General features: G+C 38.8%; 2 protein-coding genes across 3 annotated transcripts in view; one reads left to right on the top strand and one right to left on the bottom strand.

The window, feature by feature from the left end:
• LACTB (lactamase beta) overlaps window positions 1-7,398 on the top strand; it is a 9,839-nt gene extending 2,441 nt beyond the window's left edge. For both annotated transcript variants that reach the window (XM_057368627.1, XM_057368625.1), the window contains exons 2-6: window positions 250-316; window positions 2,527-2,717; window positions 3,043-3,388; window positions 4,701-4,866; window positions 6,353-7,398. In XM_057368627.1, the coding sequence (XP_057224610.1) occupies window positions 2,580-2,717; window positions 3,043-3,388; window positions 4,701-4,866; window positions 6,353-6,896 (1,194 nt within the window). In that variant the 5' untranslated portion in view covers window positions 250-316; window positions 2,527-2,579 and the 3' untranslated portion in view covers window positions 6,897-7,398. The remainder of the gene's footprint in view (window positions 1-249; window positions 317-2,526; window positions 2,718-3,042; window positions 3,389-4,700; window positions 4,867-6,352) is intronic.
• A 3,320-nt stretch (window positions 7,399-10,718) lies between these two features.
• On the bottom strand, window positions 10,719-15,257 carry RPS27L (ribosomal protein S27 like). Its single transcript, XM_057368663.1, is given in 5 exon segments — window positions 10,719-11,209; window positions 12,298-12,408; window positions 14,714-14,822; window positions 15,113-15,157; window positions 15,160-15,257. Coding segments are annotated over 5 exon segments (384 nt in total). The 5' UTR covers window positions 15,250-15,257; the 3' UTR covers window positions 10,719-11,180.
• Between the last annotated feature and the right edge of the window lie 2,049 nt (window positions 15,258-17,306).

A 17,306-nucleotide genomic window follows, 5' to 3' on the forward strand; every position in this document is an offset into this window, starting at 1 on the left:
ATTATTAAAGCAAAAAGATTATATTGTTATTACTTTTATCTGTGTTTTTTTCCAAGGGCTGAGTTAAAATGTTCAGGTGGTACCAGTACAAACTGAACTGGTACATAACAAAATTTCAAATGTAATATGACAACAATGTGTGGGCATATTTGTAGGTTTGTGGTAACTTCTGCAGTTCAAGGGTTTGGGAGGAGGTGTTTTTTAACTGTAAAGATCTTTCTAAATGTCTTCTGTCTATTCTTTCGGTAGGATGAAGCAGGAATCCCGGGTATACTAGTTGGAGTTTCTGTAGATGGAGAGGAAGTCTGGTCAGAAGGTTAGTATGTGGGAGCAGTAGTTGTGCATGCTGTCTGAACTGTTCAACGTTTAAAAAATTAACAATTCAGGCAAGCTAAYCAGTCTGGTATTTTATCTACTTAATGTCCTATGTCTGGACAATGGCCAGAAATAGATGTCTMGGGATTATCAAGTGACACCTTCCTTGGTAAACTTCAGTCATTTCCGGGAATTGATAATTTGTTAACTTCCTGTATGTGCTAGTATGTCTCAACAGTTATGTTGGAGAACCTTTCATCTGTTAATTTTTCAGATTAGGCTTTGAATGTATTCTGAGCATAATGCCATACAGTGGGCTGGTAGCACTGTGTATAGGAGATAAAAAGCTGTTCTCCCCACAGRAACTTCCTTAATAGTCAAAGTAGCAATAGCTCCCATTTGGTGACCTGTCTCCTATTTGTGCATTGTGTAGTTTTTACTGGAAAGGCACTGGGATTTAACAGGTGCTATCCTTTCAGAAACTACAATTGATTTTTATGGTTACACAGTTTAGTTTTAAGTAGAGTATGTTAGTACTGCTCATATCATGTAGACATTTGATGTTTAAAAAACCCCATGAAAATATGTATCTGTTCGCAGAAACATTTTCATGAGTTTCAAAAATGYCAATGTTTTTCAGGTTTTTTGACAAAAAAATGGTAGTAGTAACTGGCAACATATTTCATTTATGTTTTATAGAATTTGAAGAAAAAGTCTTTGTAAATAAGGTTGTCACTAACTTTCTTTTGACACTCTGTTGCATTAATTTTACATACGTATTAAGCTGATTATGGGTTTTAATTTCTCTTTTACCATGACAGAAGTGAGTTGGAGAGCCTCTGGTACCTTTTATAATGTGACCTAGAAAGAAAATTGTGCTAACACTTATTCAGAAGCTTTTTCCAGTYAGACAGCTTTTTCTGGTCTCAAATTACCTAGCAATGAAAAAGGAAGTTTTTTTAAGACTTCTGCAGAATCCCTTCCTTGACAAGCAGGAGAGTGCCTGAGGGATTGAGTGCCTGTGGTTTATCACCAGAACTGCCAAATCCACTACCTGTGGGAGCATAAACCATGGCAGAGCTTTCTGTGCCTTGCTGCACATGGATAAAGAGCACAACAGTGCCTTGATAAAGCCCCTGGCAGTGARAACATTGCTCTAGCAGAATGCTGGGTTGTTTAGGTCTCCTCCTCCCTTCTTTATGGGGTCAAAGTAGGAGCAGGTGTAAGTTTAGTGTATTCTGTGACCACAGTACTAAGCCTGCTTTCTTGCTGATGGCAATGCTGTGAGGTTTGCAGGTGTTGTCACAGGGGGGTACAGCATCTGCCTTCACAAGGACCATGTACTTGAGTAGCAGTATATAATAGAAAGGGTCTTGGGCAACTGGCATGTCATCTGTTGTATTTCTTGTACTTTGTCAAGGCAGTTCATTGTTAGACTGCAGTTTTATACAGACATATRTGCATTGCTTGCAGGCCTTTCTTATAAAACTGCAAATATGTCATTGCTGCATTTTCGTACTTTTATGCTACAACATCACTTGCTTTAACCCAGGCTCAAACTGAAGACTAGTTTGGGAGCTTGATAATGCCTTATTAATTCTGGTTCTTGCTACCAGACTTGTGAGTTGGTTCCATAGGAAAATACTGTTGCAGAGACAATTAAGCTGTATTTTAATTGAAATCATGCTGAGTGATGTCGAAACATTGTGTGTAACACCACTGTTTTGTAAAACTTCATAGCTTRAATAGTGGCTATGAATTTGTGAGCGATTTACTCTCTCAATTTCTGTGTTGGTAAAATAAGACCCTTTACTGCTTCTGCCATTAACTCAGAACAATAAAAAGAGTGTTTATGACTGTTGGTCAGTTATTTTATGGTCTTCTCTTTGGGTTTTCTRCATTAAATGTTTCACCTCAGGAATGTAAATTTTGGCTTAATCTTCAATCTCATTTATCATTACATTTGTTGTAATCTTAATCAGCAACTTGGGATGCCATTGGCTAATCCAACAGGCTCTATTAATTGCTACTACTACAGTAAAATGCTATTAACAGAATTGAAGCAGGGGCTGGGATAGTCCAATGCTTCACATCCCAGTTTAGCTGGAGGAAAAATATTTTAAAGGGCCAATAAATCTAATTMATTGCAAAGAATTAATTCAGCATGTCTCTGTACAAAGTACTTACCAGAGTGTTTTTGTTTCTGTAAAGGGTTGGGCTATGCTGACGTAGAGAACCGTGTGGTGTGTAAGCCAGAGACCATCATGCGCATCGCCAGTATCAGCAAGTGTCTTACAATGATGGCTGTAGCTAAACTGTGGGAAGAGGGGAAACTGGATTTAGATGCTCCAGTGCAGAAATACGTCCCTGAATTTCCAGAAAAAGTCTACGAGGGTGAAAAGGTATGTAACTGTTTATTGGTAAGAGGTTTTTGTAACTTTTGTTCCTGTCACTGCATAGCTGTCTATGTACAGGTGCCTGATCTGGACCTTTTCCTAAAACACTCAAAATCATTTAGATAAKTATGAAAGTTTCCTGCTCAGAAAAGCAAATCTTCAGTTTTATATCAAGTGTGAAGTGTTTACATTATACTTTTTTTTTTTTATTTTTTACTGTGTCTGATATGTGGTATTTAAAGGTCTTACACTTTTATCTGTGAATTTTACTTTTTTGGTGATTTTGTGTTCATCTTTAATGAAGAGAGCTCACATTATCCTGTCTACCTAGGTCACTATTACCACAAGACTGTTAGTTTCACATTTGAGTGGGATTCGTCACTATGAAAAAGATATTACAAAAGTAAAAGAAGAAAARGAAAAGGCAAACAGAGCACTTAAACTAACAAAATCCCATCAGGATAAAGAACAAAAAGAAAAAGAAGGTAAAGGGATTGAAAAAACTGATTGTGTCAAACAGAAGAAAGAACACGATGGTGAGACAAAAAGCCGAAATTTRAAGCCTGGCAGGAAAGACAAGGAGTTTGAACAGGAAGAGTATTATTTGAAGGAAAAATTTGAAAGTGTGATTGAATCACTGAAGATATTTAAAAATGATCCTTTGTTCTTTAAACCAGGTGAGTTTCTATTCATGTAGACCAAAATGTGCTCTTCTGGTGGTAATTTTCTTTCAAACAGTTTTACATGTAATGAGGACAGTAGAGTCCAGTAAAGACTATTTGTGTTGGGGGCGGGGGGTTGGTTTGTTCTGCTTACCTACCCTTTTTAAAATTCTTTTCTTCATGGGCCTCATGAAAAGCTCAACAGAGAAATATTTGGTCTATTCTGCACAAACCATCTGTTCATGTGATTTATATATGTAAGACTTTTCTCCTAGGTGCAGTAAGTAATGTAAATGCTCTATTACATACCAGTTACTGGATTTAGAGATGCTAAAGCAGAATATAATTCTGGTAATAAATTTGTATCTGCAAAATATTTTGTAAGCAGATATCAACTTGCTGTAATCATGTTCTGAGCCTTCTAGATAGGAACCAAAAGCAAAAGTTTTTACTGAGGCACTAAAGTAGAGCTAAAAATTCTACAGAAAAACCATAGAATTGCAGAATTATTGAAGTAATTTGTTGTTGGCATTATTTAAATTAAGTCTGTAGAGGACTTCAAGGAACTTCAGGTCTAAGTTGTACATGAGTTAGGTTAAAAGGTAAATTATATGCATGGCTGATAAACATAAATAACGTGCATTTAAGGGGAGAGGGGTAGAAAGGGGGAGAAGTTAAACACTCACAATCTTGGAGAGCTCTAGGAACCACTTCAAGTAAGAGACCTGTCTCAACTCTAGGCACTTTAGCAGTTGCTCAATGTATAGATGTTTCATAAAAGGCATTAGCACAAGGATGAGATCTTTAAAAAATGAAACACAGTTTTGTAAATATATTGTCTTAAGTAAYATGCATGTTCATATAATCTCTTGGGATACTCTAGAACTAGAAAGACTGTTCTCAGAGTGATGGATACCTTTGAAAAATGAAAGCAAGTACTGCTCTTGTCTTCCCATTTCCAGGGCATGGACACACAAAAGTTACAGTAGCTGGAGTGTCTTTTAAGAAGTAATTTTATGGCTTGCTTCAGCTTTCCAAATCTAGACATCTTTGTTAGACCTGGTGTGGAAATCTTGTGGAAAGGTTGTTAAATGTCAGTCTTGACATCTTGGCATAAAACCTGACTGTGCACAGAGATCCCTGGAAGATTTTAGTGTGATTCTCTTAGCAAGATCTCTGTCTGCTGCACTACAGAATTTCCTAGGGCAAGGATCAACAATGGCTGATTTTTCATTGCTATGTTTAGTTTTATTTGCACATGTGATTCCATGTAAGCATCATGCAGTTAATGTTGGTGTTTTTCCCTTTCTCACTGTGTTTCTTCAAGGTAGTCAGTTCTTGTACTCAACGTATGGCTTTACTCTCTTAAGTGCTGTTGTAGAGAGAGCTTCAGGACAAAAATTCACAGACTATATGCTGAAAATGTTTCGTGATTTGGATATGCTGTCAACCGTCCTAGATGACAACGAAGCAATGATATATAACAGAGCAAGGTAAACTAGGGTGGAGCTGTTAATTTTTCCATAACTGTTGCCCTTTCTATTTTAATTAACCCAGCTAAATTAAGAATGTGTGATTTTTTTTTTTTTCCAGACACATGAATGAAATGTTTAACCTCAGAGTTAGTCTTGTAGCTGGTTCCAATGCCATAGTGTTGGTTCTGTAATTAGCATGTGAAATTACAGAATAAGAAATATGTATTTCAAAAGTGTGATTATGGGGGGTGAGGGGTGTAATAGGGGTGACTTTGAAGTTTACATTCACTTTGGGTACAAGTAAGCACATATGTGCAAATAGAATGAATAAGGGAGAACTAGGAGATTATAYTGGAATATATTGTTACGTTGGTTTGTTTAATATCCTGGCATTTAAAGAATTCCATGGAATTGTAATAATCTCACAATAACATGAGGTTTTCATAAGTCAAATTGCAGTATGAATCTTGACCAGAATTAAAATTCTGTTTAACACTGAACATGCTTTACCAATTCATTTTTTAAATTAATTGAACATAGGGGAAAAACAAAGAATCTTCCCTCCYCTCAAAACACCTACAAAAACAAAAAACAGCAGCAAACTCAGAGAAATTTATGTAACTGGATAATCCATTCCAGTGTAGTGGATTAGGCTAGGGCTTCATGTTTGGCTCTCCCTTGACCTTCCTGTCTAAGCTTTGAAATTGATTATTGACTCCCCTGTTAAAGTTTGGTGTGTGACAAGAATTCTATTGAATAGCAAAGCAGGTTATGGTAAAAGTATCATGAAAAAGAGAGATTTTAAAAGTTTGGCTTCTAAAATGCTCTTAAAGAATGATGAAACATTGAACCTGAGGTTTACAGTACTTACATATGTACAAGTATATATTGCAAGTGTGTGTGCACACAGCTTTACTGCTCTGTTCTAAGATGCAAAATTTCWGAGGCTCTCTGGATGTAGGCTCAGAGGCTCATCTAGATGATAGTGGTGATGTTGGCATAAATTATAAACCTTGTACAGTCACAGTTTTTTAAAATGTGTTTATTCATTCTTTTATAAACTGAAATATAGAAGGGATCAAAGAATTGGGACAGATGCTGTTCTGGGAATMTTTTTATAGGTACTTACTGTTAAACAAAACTGAGATGCTGATAGGTTTGCTTCCACAAATTGGAGCTTGTGCCTCAAAATAGAATGTATGGACGTGTTGAGGTTTGTTTAATGGTTTGGTTATACTGTGTTCACCTAATRGGAAAATGCTTTAAAATTCATGTTCTAGATCTTTTAGAGGTATAAGTCAATGTCTTTGTAACAGGGTTTTTTTGTGATCAAAAAACTCATTGTGGGGACAAAGATGCTGAATCACTGTCAGAGTTGATGGTAGTCTRAAGTTTTGTGAGAATAAACTAATGCATGCTCGGTTTGCTCTTTTTAAGGTAGGGCAGCTTAAAATAGTTGTGCATAGTATAGGAGAATGAAAAGTTGAATTTTCTTGAATTGTAGGTGTTATGTTTACAACAAGAAGGGACGGCTGGTAAATGCACCATATGTGGACAACTCTTACAAGTGGGCTGGTGGTGGCTTTCTGTCATCAGTAGGTGACCTCCTGAAGTTTGGAAACGCATTGTTGTACAGTTACCAAGCCGGACAGTTTAAAAACAGGAATGGCAAACTTCTTCCTGGGTACCTGAAGCCAGGCACAGTTGCAATGATGTGGACCCCGGTGCCAAAAACAGAAGTGTCRTGGGACAGGGACGGTAAATACGCCATGGCTTGGGCGGTGGTGGAGAAAAACCAACAGTACGGCTGCTGCCGACAGCAGAGACACTACGCATCTCACACCGGGGGGGCCGTGGGGGCAAGCAGTGTCCTCCTCATCCTGCCTGAAGAGCTGGACCCTGAGGCTCTTGCTACTTGGCCAGTGGCACCCCCGAGAGGAGTAATTGTCACTATTATCTGTAATATGCAATCAGTTTCACTCAACAGCACTGCCTTAAAGATTGCAAGGGAATTCGATAAAGAAAAACGGGCACAATATGTAAGTTAAAAGAGATGKGTGTGATTGAGCTCATTGTACTGAAAAACAAAGGGAGAAGGGTGTAATTTGACTGCRAGATCACTAAGAATATGGGAAGAAAAAGCATTAAAAATTAACTTAATTAACCTCTGCTACTGGTGCTAAACTTGTAACTGGAATTCATCTCTCAGGGAAATTCCTAGCTTACAGAAAATGAGAATGTAACAGTCAAAGTTGATTTTCTGTAGTACCTGTATAAATTGTCCTTATATTAGCAGGTTATTTTTATCAACTAGTGAAACACTTGACCATGATTTTAAAAAAAGCTTTTTTTTTTTTTTTGCACTATGAAGTACAAATTATCTACCTTGAATGTTAGTTTTGAAAATTTCACATCCTGATTTGAGCACACAAATACGTTGTTTGTTACTCTCACAGTTCCAGTCTGCCAAAACTGTTCGGTATAACTTTTTAAAGAAAAATTGTGTCACCATTTATTTTTGTTTTCACACAGCACTTTCCTTATTTGCTATGAAGTACAAATTATCTATCTTGAATGTTAGTTTTGAAAAATTTCACATCCTGATTTGAGCACACAAATACGTTGTTTGTTACTCTCACAGTTCCAGTCTGCCAAAACTGTTCGGTATAACTTTTTAAAGAAAAATTGTGTCACCATTTATTTTTGTTTTCACACAGCACTTTCCTTATTTGCTAAAAATAAAACAACAAAACCCAAACCGCAAAGCTACCTCCRGAAAGCAGATGTATACCAGAAGCWGGCTTTTGTCAGAGCTGTGGATTAAGAATTAGAAAAGAATGAGGCTAGAACAATGTAAGTAAAAATCTTTTTGTTATTTAGATGTTCTCTCATCCATTTTTACTGGACACAGAAYGTGTCAAACCACTTTACTGTGCAATAAAGGTATTATTTCTACAGTCAAATCCATCCAAATGGCACAATGTGGTGAGCTGTCAAGTTGTCCCATTGCTTTTGAGTAACACACATGCTAACTTGGTAGCCAGAAATGGCACTGTATCCTGTAATGTATGTATTCATTTACATACAGCAGTTAGGAATTTAAATAACTCARTACAACTTCAAGCCCATTCTTGAAGCCAGGAGTAGAAGTCTCACCAACCAAACACCTCCATGGTAACTGGAGCACAGCTCTAAGTGCTGCATGCAGGGCAATTCATCACGTCCCTGGACAGCTCCTCCCAATGCCTGACCACCCTTTCTGTGAAGAAATTCTTCTCTTGTCCAACCTGAACCTCACCTRCTGCAGCTTGAGGCCATGCCCTCTTGTCCTTTCACTTGATCCCTGCTTCCCCACCTGGCTCCAGTCTTGTGTCAGGGAGTTGTACAGAGGCAGAAAGTCCCTCCTGAATCTGCTTTTCTCCAACTAAACACCCCCAGCTCGCTCAGCTTCTCATCAGCCTTGTGCTCCAGCCTCTTCCCAAGCTCCACTGCCTTTCTCTGGACATGCTGCCACACCTCAGTGTCTTTCTTGAAGTGAGGGGCCCAGAGCTGGATATGGGACTAGAGGTGTGAGATTTTTCTAGTCTTCAGTTTTGCAATGGGAATAAAGTAGCATCTGAAGTATCCATATTATATTTATTCTACAATGGCATGGAAGATCTCTGTTCTCTTGATTTACCCCCACCTCACTTCCCCTGCAGTTACATCACACAGCATTTCCAGGCTGAGACAAAAATACCTTTCAGGAAAGGTTTCAGTACTTCCTCTCCTGCACTGTTTAGCAGCTCTGCTTTTCTGAACTTAAGGAGCAAGGTGTCTTGGATAGCAACCTGCAGAAGATAGCCCTACCTGCCTCTTCCCCAAACTAATGCTTCTAGTGTTACCTTCATAGTTGTTACCTGCCCACTATGCCTATGGTAATATTTATTACCCAAGACCAAGAAACTGGGAAATTTACTATTTTGAGGGGTCAGTGTTTCACCTACATTTTAACTGAAGCTAGTACGACTAGTTTAGTATACTCTTCATRATTATAATCATTATTGTGCCTTACAAATTGTTTGCTTGGGGTTTCTGGCCCACTCACCAAAACTTCACTTTTTTATKCATTAATAATGTATTGTCTTTAACTCAAGAGTAAAGTCAATTAGTAAAGACAACAGTGAGAACCTTTCTGAATGAATTTTCATTGGTCAGGCAGTAAGTTATCTCCTCTTTCCCTGAAGTCTTTGGTATTGTCTGACAGTTCCAATACAGCAGTACTGGGGTTCTTCCCCCAGTCTTGAGCACCTGCTAACTGGGGAAACAGCAGAAGYCAGTGCTATTTTTAGGCAGGGAATGCGAATAAGAACTTTGGAGTTGTTTTTGTGTTGAACACATGAATAGAAATAGACCGAATACCATGTTTTAAATAAAGAAAAGCTGAAAAGCAACACCTACTTTAGACAARTTTTTAGCATATTTGTCTTGTATGATACACCTGTTTAGCAAATGGTATTTGTTTTTGAAAACTATTTTGTGTACTTGAGAGAAAAAAGTTTCACTCATTGACTGTTGTGTGTGGATTTAGACAAAGATTGAGAATGTCAAAGGTATAGGTTTACTGTTATGCTTGTCTGCCATTAGTGATACAACCAATCACTAATAAATGTAAAAACCTGAACTATGTGCGAAAATGAGTGAGGGTAAAAACTAAGGCATTGCTAATACATAGATATTAATGACAGTGTCTCACTCCTTATATAGAWTATGTTTAGCCACCAGTATTTTATATGTATACCATGTTCTTTATACTTCATCTCCTATTACTTAAGGCCTTTAAAAAGCCTCTGCTGTCACATGGGCAGTACTGGAGATGCTCTGATGTCTACATTTCTTCTTCCTGGAACAAAATGGGTCACTGATTCCTAGTCTCTCACATCTCTGCCTTCTCTACCCTAAAASATAAGAACTCATGATTAATTTAACACCATAGCAGAGACTGTCAGCCKGGCCTTAGCATATGTATTCAGGTCACAATATTGCTGCTTTGATCATAGTTCTGAAAACAGTTATTTGATGGACTAGCATTACATGTGGGAATGTGTCTGCTCAATTAAGAGCAGCTTTCATGATAAAGTTACTCGTGAGTGAACCTTTGCTGTGAATGGCACTGACATAAACCCCTACTTTTCTTAGAAGGCATGTGTGTTCCATTGGTACACCTGTTTCTGTATCAAACACCTCCTTCTGCAKCTGGTAATTACATGTCTGCTGTTTGAAATAACTGAAATAAACTTACCTTGCAAGTGCCACAMATTGTAGTATTCCGTTCTTGCTTTATTTTAACTAGACATATATGAGTTTTCAAAATCATAAAAAGAATAGGTAATTAGAAAACCCCAACAATAATTAGCTCACCAAGACACCTGATATTTCGAAAGCTATGTAGATATAGAACTTGAGATGTTATTTAGTAAAATAAGATACAAGTAAGATTTTGTTTGAATGTTTTCTCATGGTTAAAAACAAAATCCATTTTAYCAGCCATTTACAAAGACATAGSTTCCAAAAATTAATTAAACCCATTKCCTTATTCCAAGAAGGCAATTATTTAATGCCAGTATTTAATACTGACAATATGCATGGGTTTGCTGTACTAGATTTTTAATGACTAAATACCATTCACACCTCTTAGTGTAACCTCAGTGACTTACAATTACTTATATGCCAATTGCCTTCTCTATACTGAATGTTTTCAGTRCTTTGCAAAGGACTTYTTTTTTTCCTTTGTATAGAAATCTCAGTTTAGAATACCAAGTGCAGTCTTGAGACCAAAKTAGAGGGAGGAAAAATCCATGCATTCCAGAAAAACAGCTGAACACAATGAGTAACTTCACATTTTTATTTATCACCATGTTGCCCAAGATGGGGAAGGGACTACAGCAACACTGAAAGCAAATGAGCCATTTTAAATCTTACCTAGCTTTTTGCAACCCTTGCAGTTAGGGTAGCTGCAGTAATAAAAYACACAAAATGCATTCTTAAAGCAGTTTCTGTCACTACATGCATAACACTGCTGTAGTTTATGATCAACAAGGGGAAGGATGCTGAAAGTCCACGATTTTTACTGTTTAAACACAAAATTATAAAAATAGAGCTCAGTTGTCTGCTAACTTACAGGAAAAACTTGCACTTCAAATCATTTATTGAAAAAGAGATTCCAGCAGATTAATCAGCAGTAGCATGTAATTTGTACAAAATCAATCATMATTACATTGTTGTAGTAACAGGCATTTTTAAACTGGTAAGGCTTTCCGGAACACAGATCCAAAAATCACATGCTGAAGGGTTCAGTGTTGCTTTCTTCTAAATGAACAGCCTGCAAAGAAATTACATGACTRGAGATATGAATAGTCCTTAAATTGTTAAGACTGCCTTGAAAAATTGTCCATACAATGTAAGTAGGAAAATTCATRGATTAAATTTAAATTTTATATACCACAAGAGGTGAAGATTTAGCATTGTAATTCTCCTCTAGCTCRACCTGAACAAGATGGCTGTCATGCAATTAATCTTAGAATAAGACTCAGGTGTACTATTTCTTCCAGATGCCTTTTACAATTTCAGTCTACAGTTCCATCCCTTTTGGGGTTCTAAACCCCAAAYTGAAACAGCTGCTAGGTGAGTTGTTACATTTCAACTGCACAACAGCCTYACTGCAGGTATTCTGTACTCACATTTACTACCCCTGCACATGGTAGAAGCACTGCTATATGTAATTTGTATATGTGTTTACCTTTTGCCCTTYAAACAAGAAATTTATAAAATCTGGATCTGTTTAAAATTTTAAGTCCTAAAGTGTTTCCAGTGCTTTTCACATACCCTGGACATTGGGCTGCATTCAAGATACTGGTGTTATACCAGTTACCTGTTTATAATACCAGTTGTCTGTTTATAATTATCAGTGGTTATTTGTTCCCTTGTAATTTATACAAAACAGACTTTATTAAGTAACAAAAGCCAGGGAACTGCTTTACAGAAGGACTTTTTAAAAACAAACAGGCAAGCCATTATAGATTAGCAGTGGCACAGAATTACTCTAGCCTGGCAGAAGTACCCTACTGCTTTGACGGTGCTTTTTTAACACTCTAAACATAGCTCAGTTAGTTGAACAGCAGTATTTATTACATAAGCTAAAGGAAATGACAAGTCATCTAAAATGAAGTGTCTTTGCTGACAATGTAGGTGTTTAGCTGCCTGGCATATCTGTACAGCCATTTAAAAATGAGAATCTGAAGAAAAATTCACAATTCTGGGYACGTTAACCATGTTTTTACCAGCCAACTCTAAGCAATTTGCAAAATAAGTGTTCCAGTATCAGTTTCCAGAATCAAAGCTAAAATATTTGCAGGCTATGAAATGCATTTATATAAGCATCGTTCTTAGATTGTGTAACAGTGCCCTTACCTTCTGTGAGCCTGGCTTTGCCTCCAGTTGGCTGACACAGAACAGTGGAGCACCCTACACACAGAACGACTGTCTGAGCATGGCTGAAAACAGTGGTGATCTTGTAGCATCCTGAAAAACAGCATTAGGAAACTTTCAACTGGGTACTTCTAGCATCATTTTTTAATGTGTTCATTGAATCAGATACTCTAAATATAACTGTCCAAAAATGCATCTGTATTTCATTACACAGCACACCAAGTCAAATGGAAGCAAACCACCGTTGTGTCCTGAAGTGCTTGCCTTTATTTCCATGCATAGGAAAGCTTAGGTAACTGAAGTTAGGYAACTGCAACTGTTTTCACCAYATGAAAATCAACACAGCCTGTTGGCTGACAAGCCCTAATTTGTCTAGTGTCTCCTGCAAAGAAGTTGAGCAGTTCTAGATAAGCCTTTTCTGCTGAACAGAACCCATGTAGCTGGAGAAATATTTAACTTGTAACACTAGAACACTGCTGTTGACAAAGTCTGGCAGCTGGGAATATAAACACTGCTGTTCCAATCTGTGTTTGCTTTCTGTTTAATCATTGGTACATGTAAGGCCCATGCTTGGTTGCATTCTATAAAGCTAACGTAATACTTAAATGGAAAGACTTGCACTGAATAACTTCATTAATTCCCTAAGCAATGCTTTTGTCTACAACTTATGAATTCTATGACTTAAGAGTGAAATCACTCATACATTTAAAAAAGGGATTTTCAGTCCTTTTCCATTTTTTTTCCCCTGAAAAGTATTTTTAATTAGCCAAGAGGTATTTTTGGAGGGAGAAAACTTGCAAAGTATTGAATCTGGGTGTGGATATAAAAAACAAATAGGTAAAATGAGCAGAGATAGCTTTCTGGTCCACATGTGCTGAAAATGCAAATATAGAATATGTGTTGTGAGGAAGATCCTCTGACAAGAGRACTGCTTGGTAGGGAGAAGTACTGTTAGACAGAATAACAGATCTCTGCTTTGTTTCAATCACAAAGAATAATTGTACAAATCTTTGTGAAAAACTGCTAACASCTAAAATTTAATCACACCAAATGTTGTTTTCCCCCTGCTGAATGTCAACTTCCATGYTGATGAGTTTTTAACAATTGTGGGTTTGGCAGGGAAATGAACCCAACCCATTTCAGTAACTAGGCAGGAACTTCCAATGCCACTGACCCAGGGACACATAAAGCCATCTGCTATTTTCAATGCCTTGTGCATAGGGCTCTGTCACTACTGAAGCTCTCCCACCTTGCTCCATATGTCCCTCGAACACAAAAAACAATTAACCCAACAATAATGAACATAAGCAATGACCTATGTGCCTATGCTGACATTAACTGTATCACAGTGTATGCATTTGTGTACACTGGTATGAAGAAAGTGTTAAAAAAAAGGTTAAAAAATGGCTTAACCTTCAACCCTGTATTTGTTTAAAAGTAACCACAATTTACTTTCAAGCTACTTAAATGAATTTACTTCACTTTTAGTTGGACTACATCTCAGAGCTCCTTAGAAATCCGGGCTACTAAGAAAGAATAAGAGAGTAAGAAAAACTGAGTACATCAACAACAATTCCCCAGTTCTAGTCAGGAAGATCATTAATGTAAGTAGGTCTATGTGTTTTCTTACTGCTGTAATCTCCCTATGCTGCTCCGTTCCTGTTACATTACCACACTGGACAATRTGGATGTAGCTGTGCTGAACAAAGAAGCTGTTCACTGGCAGAGCACCTTCCTGTAATGGGGCTAGAAAATCCCATGGTTTAGTTTACACAAGAAAAGTTGATTATACAGATGCCTCTGAACCGAAGTAATGAAGATCTGTGAAAAGTGGACATAGGCAACATCTTAAAWATAACCACTCCATATAAGAGAGATGGCARCTTAGTTCTTAACAAAAACATGCAAAAATGGCAGTTGAGTATGTTTTACTTTCYATGTATATGTGCAGTAWCCTGCAAATATCCTTGTCAAAAGTTTTTCCAGTTACTCTTCCAGAACTAACTTACCAAAGAGGAAAACAATGTTGTCTTCCGTTTGAAACTTTTACTATGGATGCTTTAAAGCATTTAATCTCATTTTTTACACATGCAGATCTGGAGGGTTGGGTTTTTCCCAAMTTGAAAGGGTTTTATAAGGGAAGAAAAACAACCAACAAATCCTCATGCCAGACCTCCAGAAAAGAAAAGGCTGATTGTTTACATTAACTTTTTCAAAAGATTGACAACACTTTTACTGTTAAAAAACCCAAAGGAAGATACAAACCTTTTTCTTTACAGAACAGATAAACCAAACTCAGATAAAAAAAAGAAATAATAGTCAGCCATTTTATAATGATGAACAACATACAAAATTAGTTTTGTTCCTTCTGTAAGGTATGAACATTTAAAATATTTACCTGGACATTTCACATCCATAAAGTAGGAGTTTGGGCTCTGCACCAGACGTTTCTTTTTGTGCTTTCTCTTCTCATCCTCTAAGGAGGGATGCACTAGGTCTTTGGCCAGCTGGGTGGGGCAAGAAGAAAAGCGCACTGCGCGTTATGCGGCCACATGGGCACCGGGCCGGGCCCTGGGGCTGCCCCCGAGCGCGGCCCAGCGGGGCTGGGGGGACGGGGGGATCGGGGCCCGCCAGGGCTGCCGTGGGACAGCGGGGACAGCGGGACAGCGGGCACCCCGAGCGGCCGGAGAGCGGGGCCGGGCCCGCTCCGCTCCGTTCCCCCCCGCCCCCCAAGAGCCCCTTGGCACCCCGGGGACAGGCGGCAGCGGGCACGGGGAAGGGACCGTGAGCGACTCACAGGCATGTCCGCCGCCGGGCCGCCCCTTCCGCGCCGAGCCCGAGCCGGAGCCGGAGCCGGAGCCGGAGCCGGAGCGGAGCCGCGCCTGTGCTGCGTGTCAGGGGCGGGACCGCGCCCGCTGCAAAACACAGGCACATGGGGCTCCGGAACGCCGTGCGTGACTGTGCCGTTTCGGGTTAGAAACGCCTTTTACAAGTGCATCTACTTCACACTAGATGCCCACTAAATTATCGCTCCCGTGGCACAGAGTGGCAGAATTGTCAGGGCTGGAAGGCACCTCTGGAAATGATCCAGGCCAACCTTCCTACCGAGGCAGGATCACCTGGAGCAGGTGGCAAGGAACGCGTCCAGATGAGTTCGGAATGTCTCCAGAGTGGGAAACTCCACTCCCTCCTTGGGCAGCTGTTCCAGTCCTCTGGCACCCTACACGTGAAGAAGTTCTTCCTCATGTTGAGGTGAAACTTGTTAGTTCATCGCCATTGCTCCTTGACCCATTGCTGGGCACCACTAAAAAGAATCCGGCGCAATCCTCTTGGCACTCGCCTTGAAGATGTTTATATGCATTAATTAGATCCCGTCTCAGTCTCTTCTCATCTTAACTGACCCAGCTCCCGCTGTCTCTGCTCATAAGAGAGATGCTCCAAACCCCTCCTCATGTTTGTGGGCCAYTGCAGCACTCTCTTCCTGTCTTTCTTGTTCTGAGGAGCCCAGAACTGAACACATACATGTTTTTCATACTAAATGACACATTGCATGAAGTTGTACCTGTGTATCTCTTTTGCAGTTTCCCACCCCAGTCAAAAAGGAAAAGGTGGAAGAATTTCTATTAGTTACCATTCACATGCTTAAATCGATTTAAAGAACTTATGAGACATAAAAATATTGCAGATAGTGGAAATTTAAAAAAAAAAAAATCACTATTGTTTTTTCATTAAGACACTGTTTTTTCTATAAGTCAGTAATCACAAATGTAATCTGTAAAACCACTTACATTCATCCTGAACATTTAGAAGTGTAGTTCAATAGAAATCCGCCTGGTGGCACAGTAGACCTTACGAAAATCACTCGGCATAAACTCTTCCCAAGCGTCCTACGGGAACGTGACAGGATGCTGCCTTTCTGAGAGACTGATGCATTTAGCAAAAAGTATTTTAAAAGTTTGCTGGGAACAGAAATGAGGATGTGATTTTTATGGAGGCATATCTTTCTGACAACAATATTCTCAAAGCTGGGCTTGGTCTCTCCAAGCTGACACTGTACACAAGTTGGAAAATACTTTCCACCCCAAACCTTTACATTATTCTGCTGGAATAGCCCCATGTGTTGTAGTGCTMCAAGCCATTATATTGGTTTTCCTCTTGTCGCTGTCACAGCCTTGTAACACTGTAATGCTGTGTTAGCATTTTTTTCTTACGCGCTGCTGTGGTGATGACACACAGATTGAGGTATTTTGGAAGTATTTCTTGTCGTGTCATGGGGAATTTAATAGGAAGGGCTCTGACTCATACTTTCCCCTGCAGGCTGTCCTATGAAGCTAGGAACATAAACCAGTAACCAGCATTGACTGAGTCAGTTCTTGAGTCTTAGATGTTTCTACTACTTTCCATTCCTTTACAAATGCATGTTCTTCRTCTGCAAGCAGAATGGAAAGAAGATAATCTCTTATGGCTTTTAATTCAGTATCTGAAGGATAACTCTGTTTTTCTTCGTTTAATAAAATGCATTCAGAATGTATAAAGGCACCATCTACAATAAAAGAGAACTTCTGAAGTGCCTCCCTTCTTCACCTTTTCCTCCTCGCTTTCCCTTAGATGTCTTTCCTTCAAAGACCCTCTGGTGCCTGAGGAAGACTTTAGAGTCACATTAAAAATTGGCTTCAGTGGAAGGAGGGGCGCACAGGATGATCTGAAAACAGGATGTGTTTTGGACACATTCCTCTGTTTGGTTCTCTATTTTGGTTGTGCTTGGAGATTCATTTCCTTTTTGTARCTGCTTGTAAGTTCAGTGACCTGCTGTATGAGTCGATTCTAACACAGTACCTTTAATCTTACAATTGAAGCTTTTTTTGAMGTGTACTCTTTAGAAAACGGAAATGCAGCACTCAGTTAAAGCTGTCAGTTAGCAACGAGAGCAATGATGTCTGAACAACAGTGGCTTSGCCTACTGAGACACAGATAGATTCAGGTCTAAGAGA

This window comes from Malurus melanocephalus, unplaced genomic scaffold (assembly GCF_030028575.1).
Source record: "Malurus melanocephalus ecotype Western Australia unplaced genomic scaffold, MMel_1.1 scaffold_96, whole genome shotgun sequence".
Classification (NCBI taxonomy): Eukaryota; Metazoa; Chordata; class Aves; order Passeriformes; family Maluridae; genus Malurus; species Malurus melanocephalus.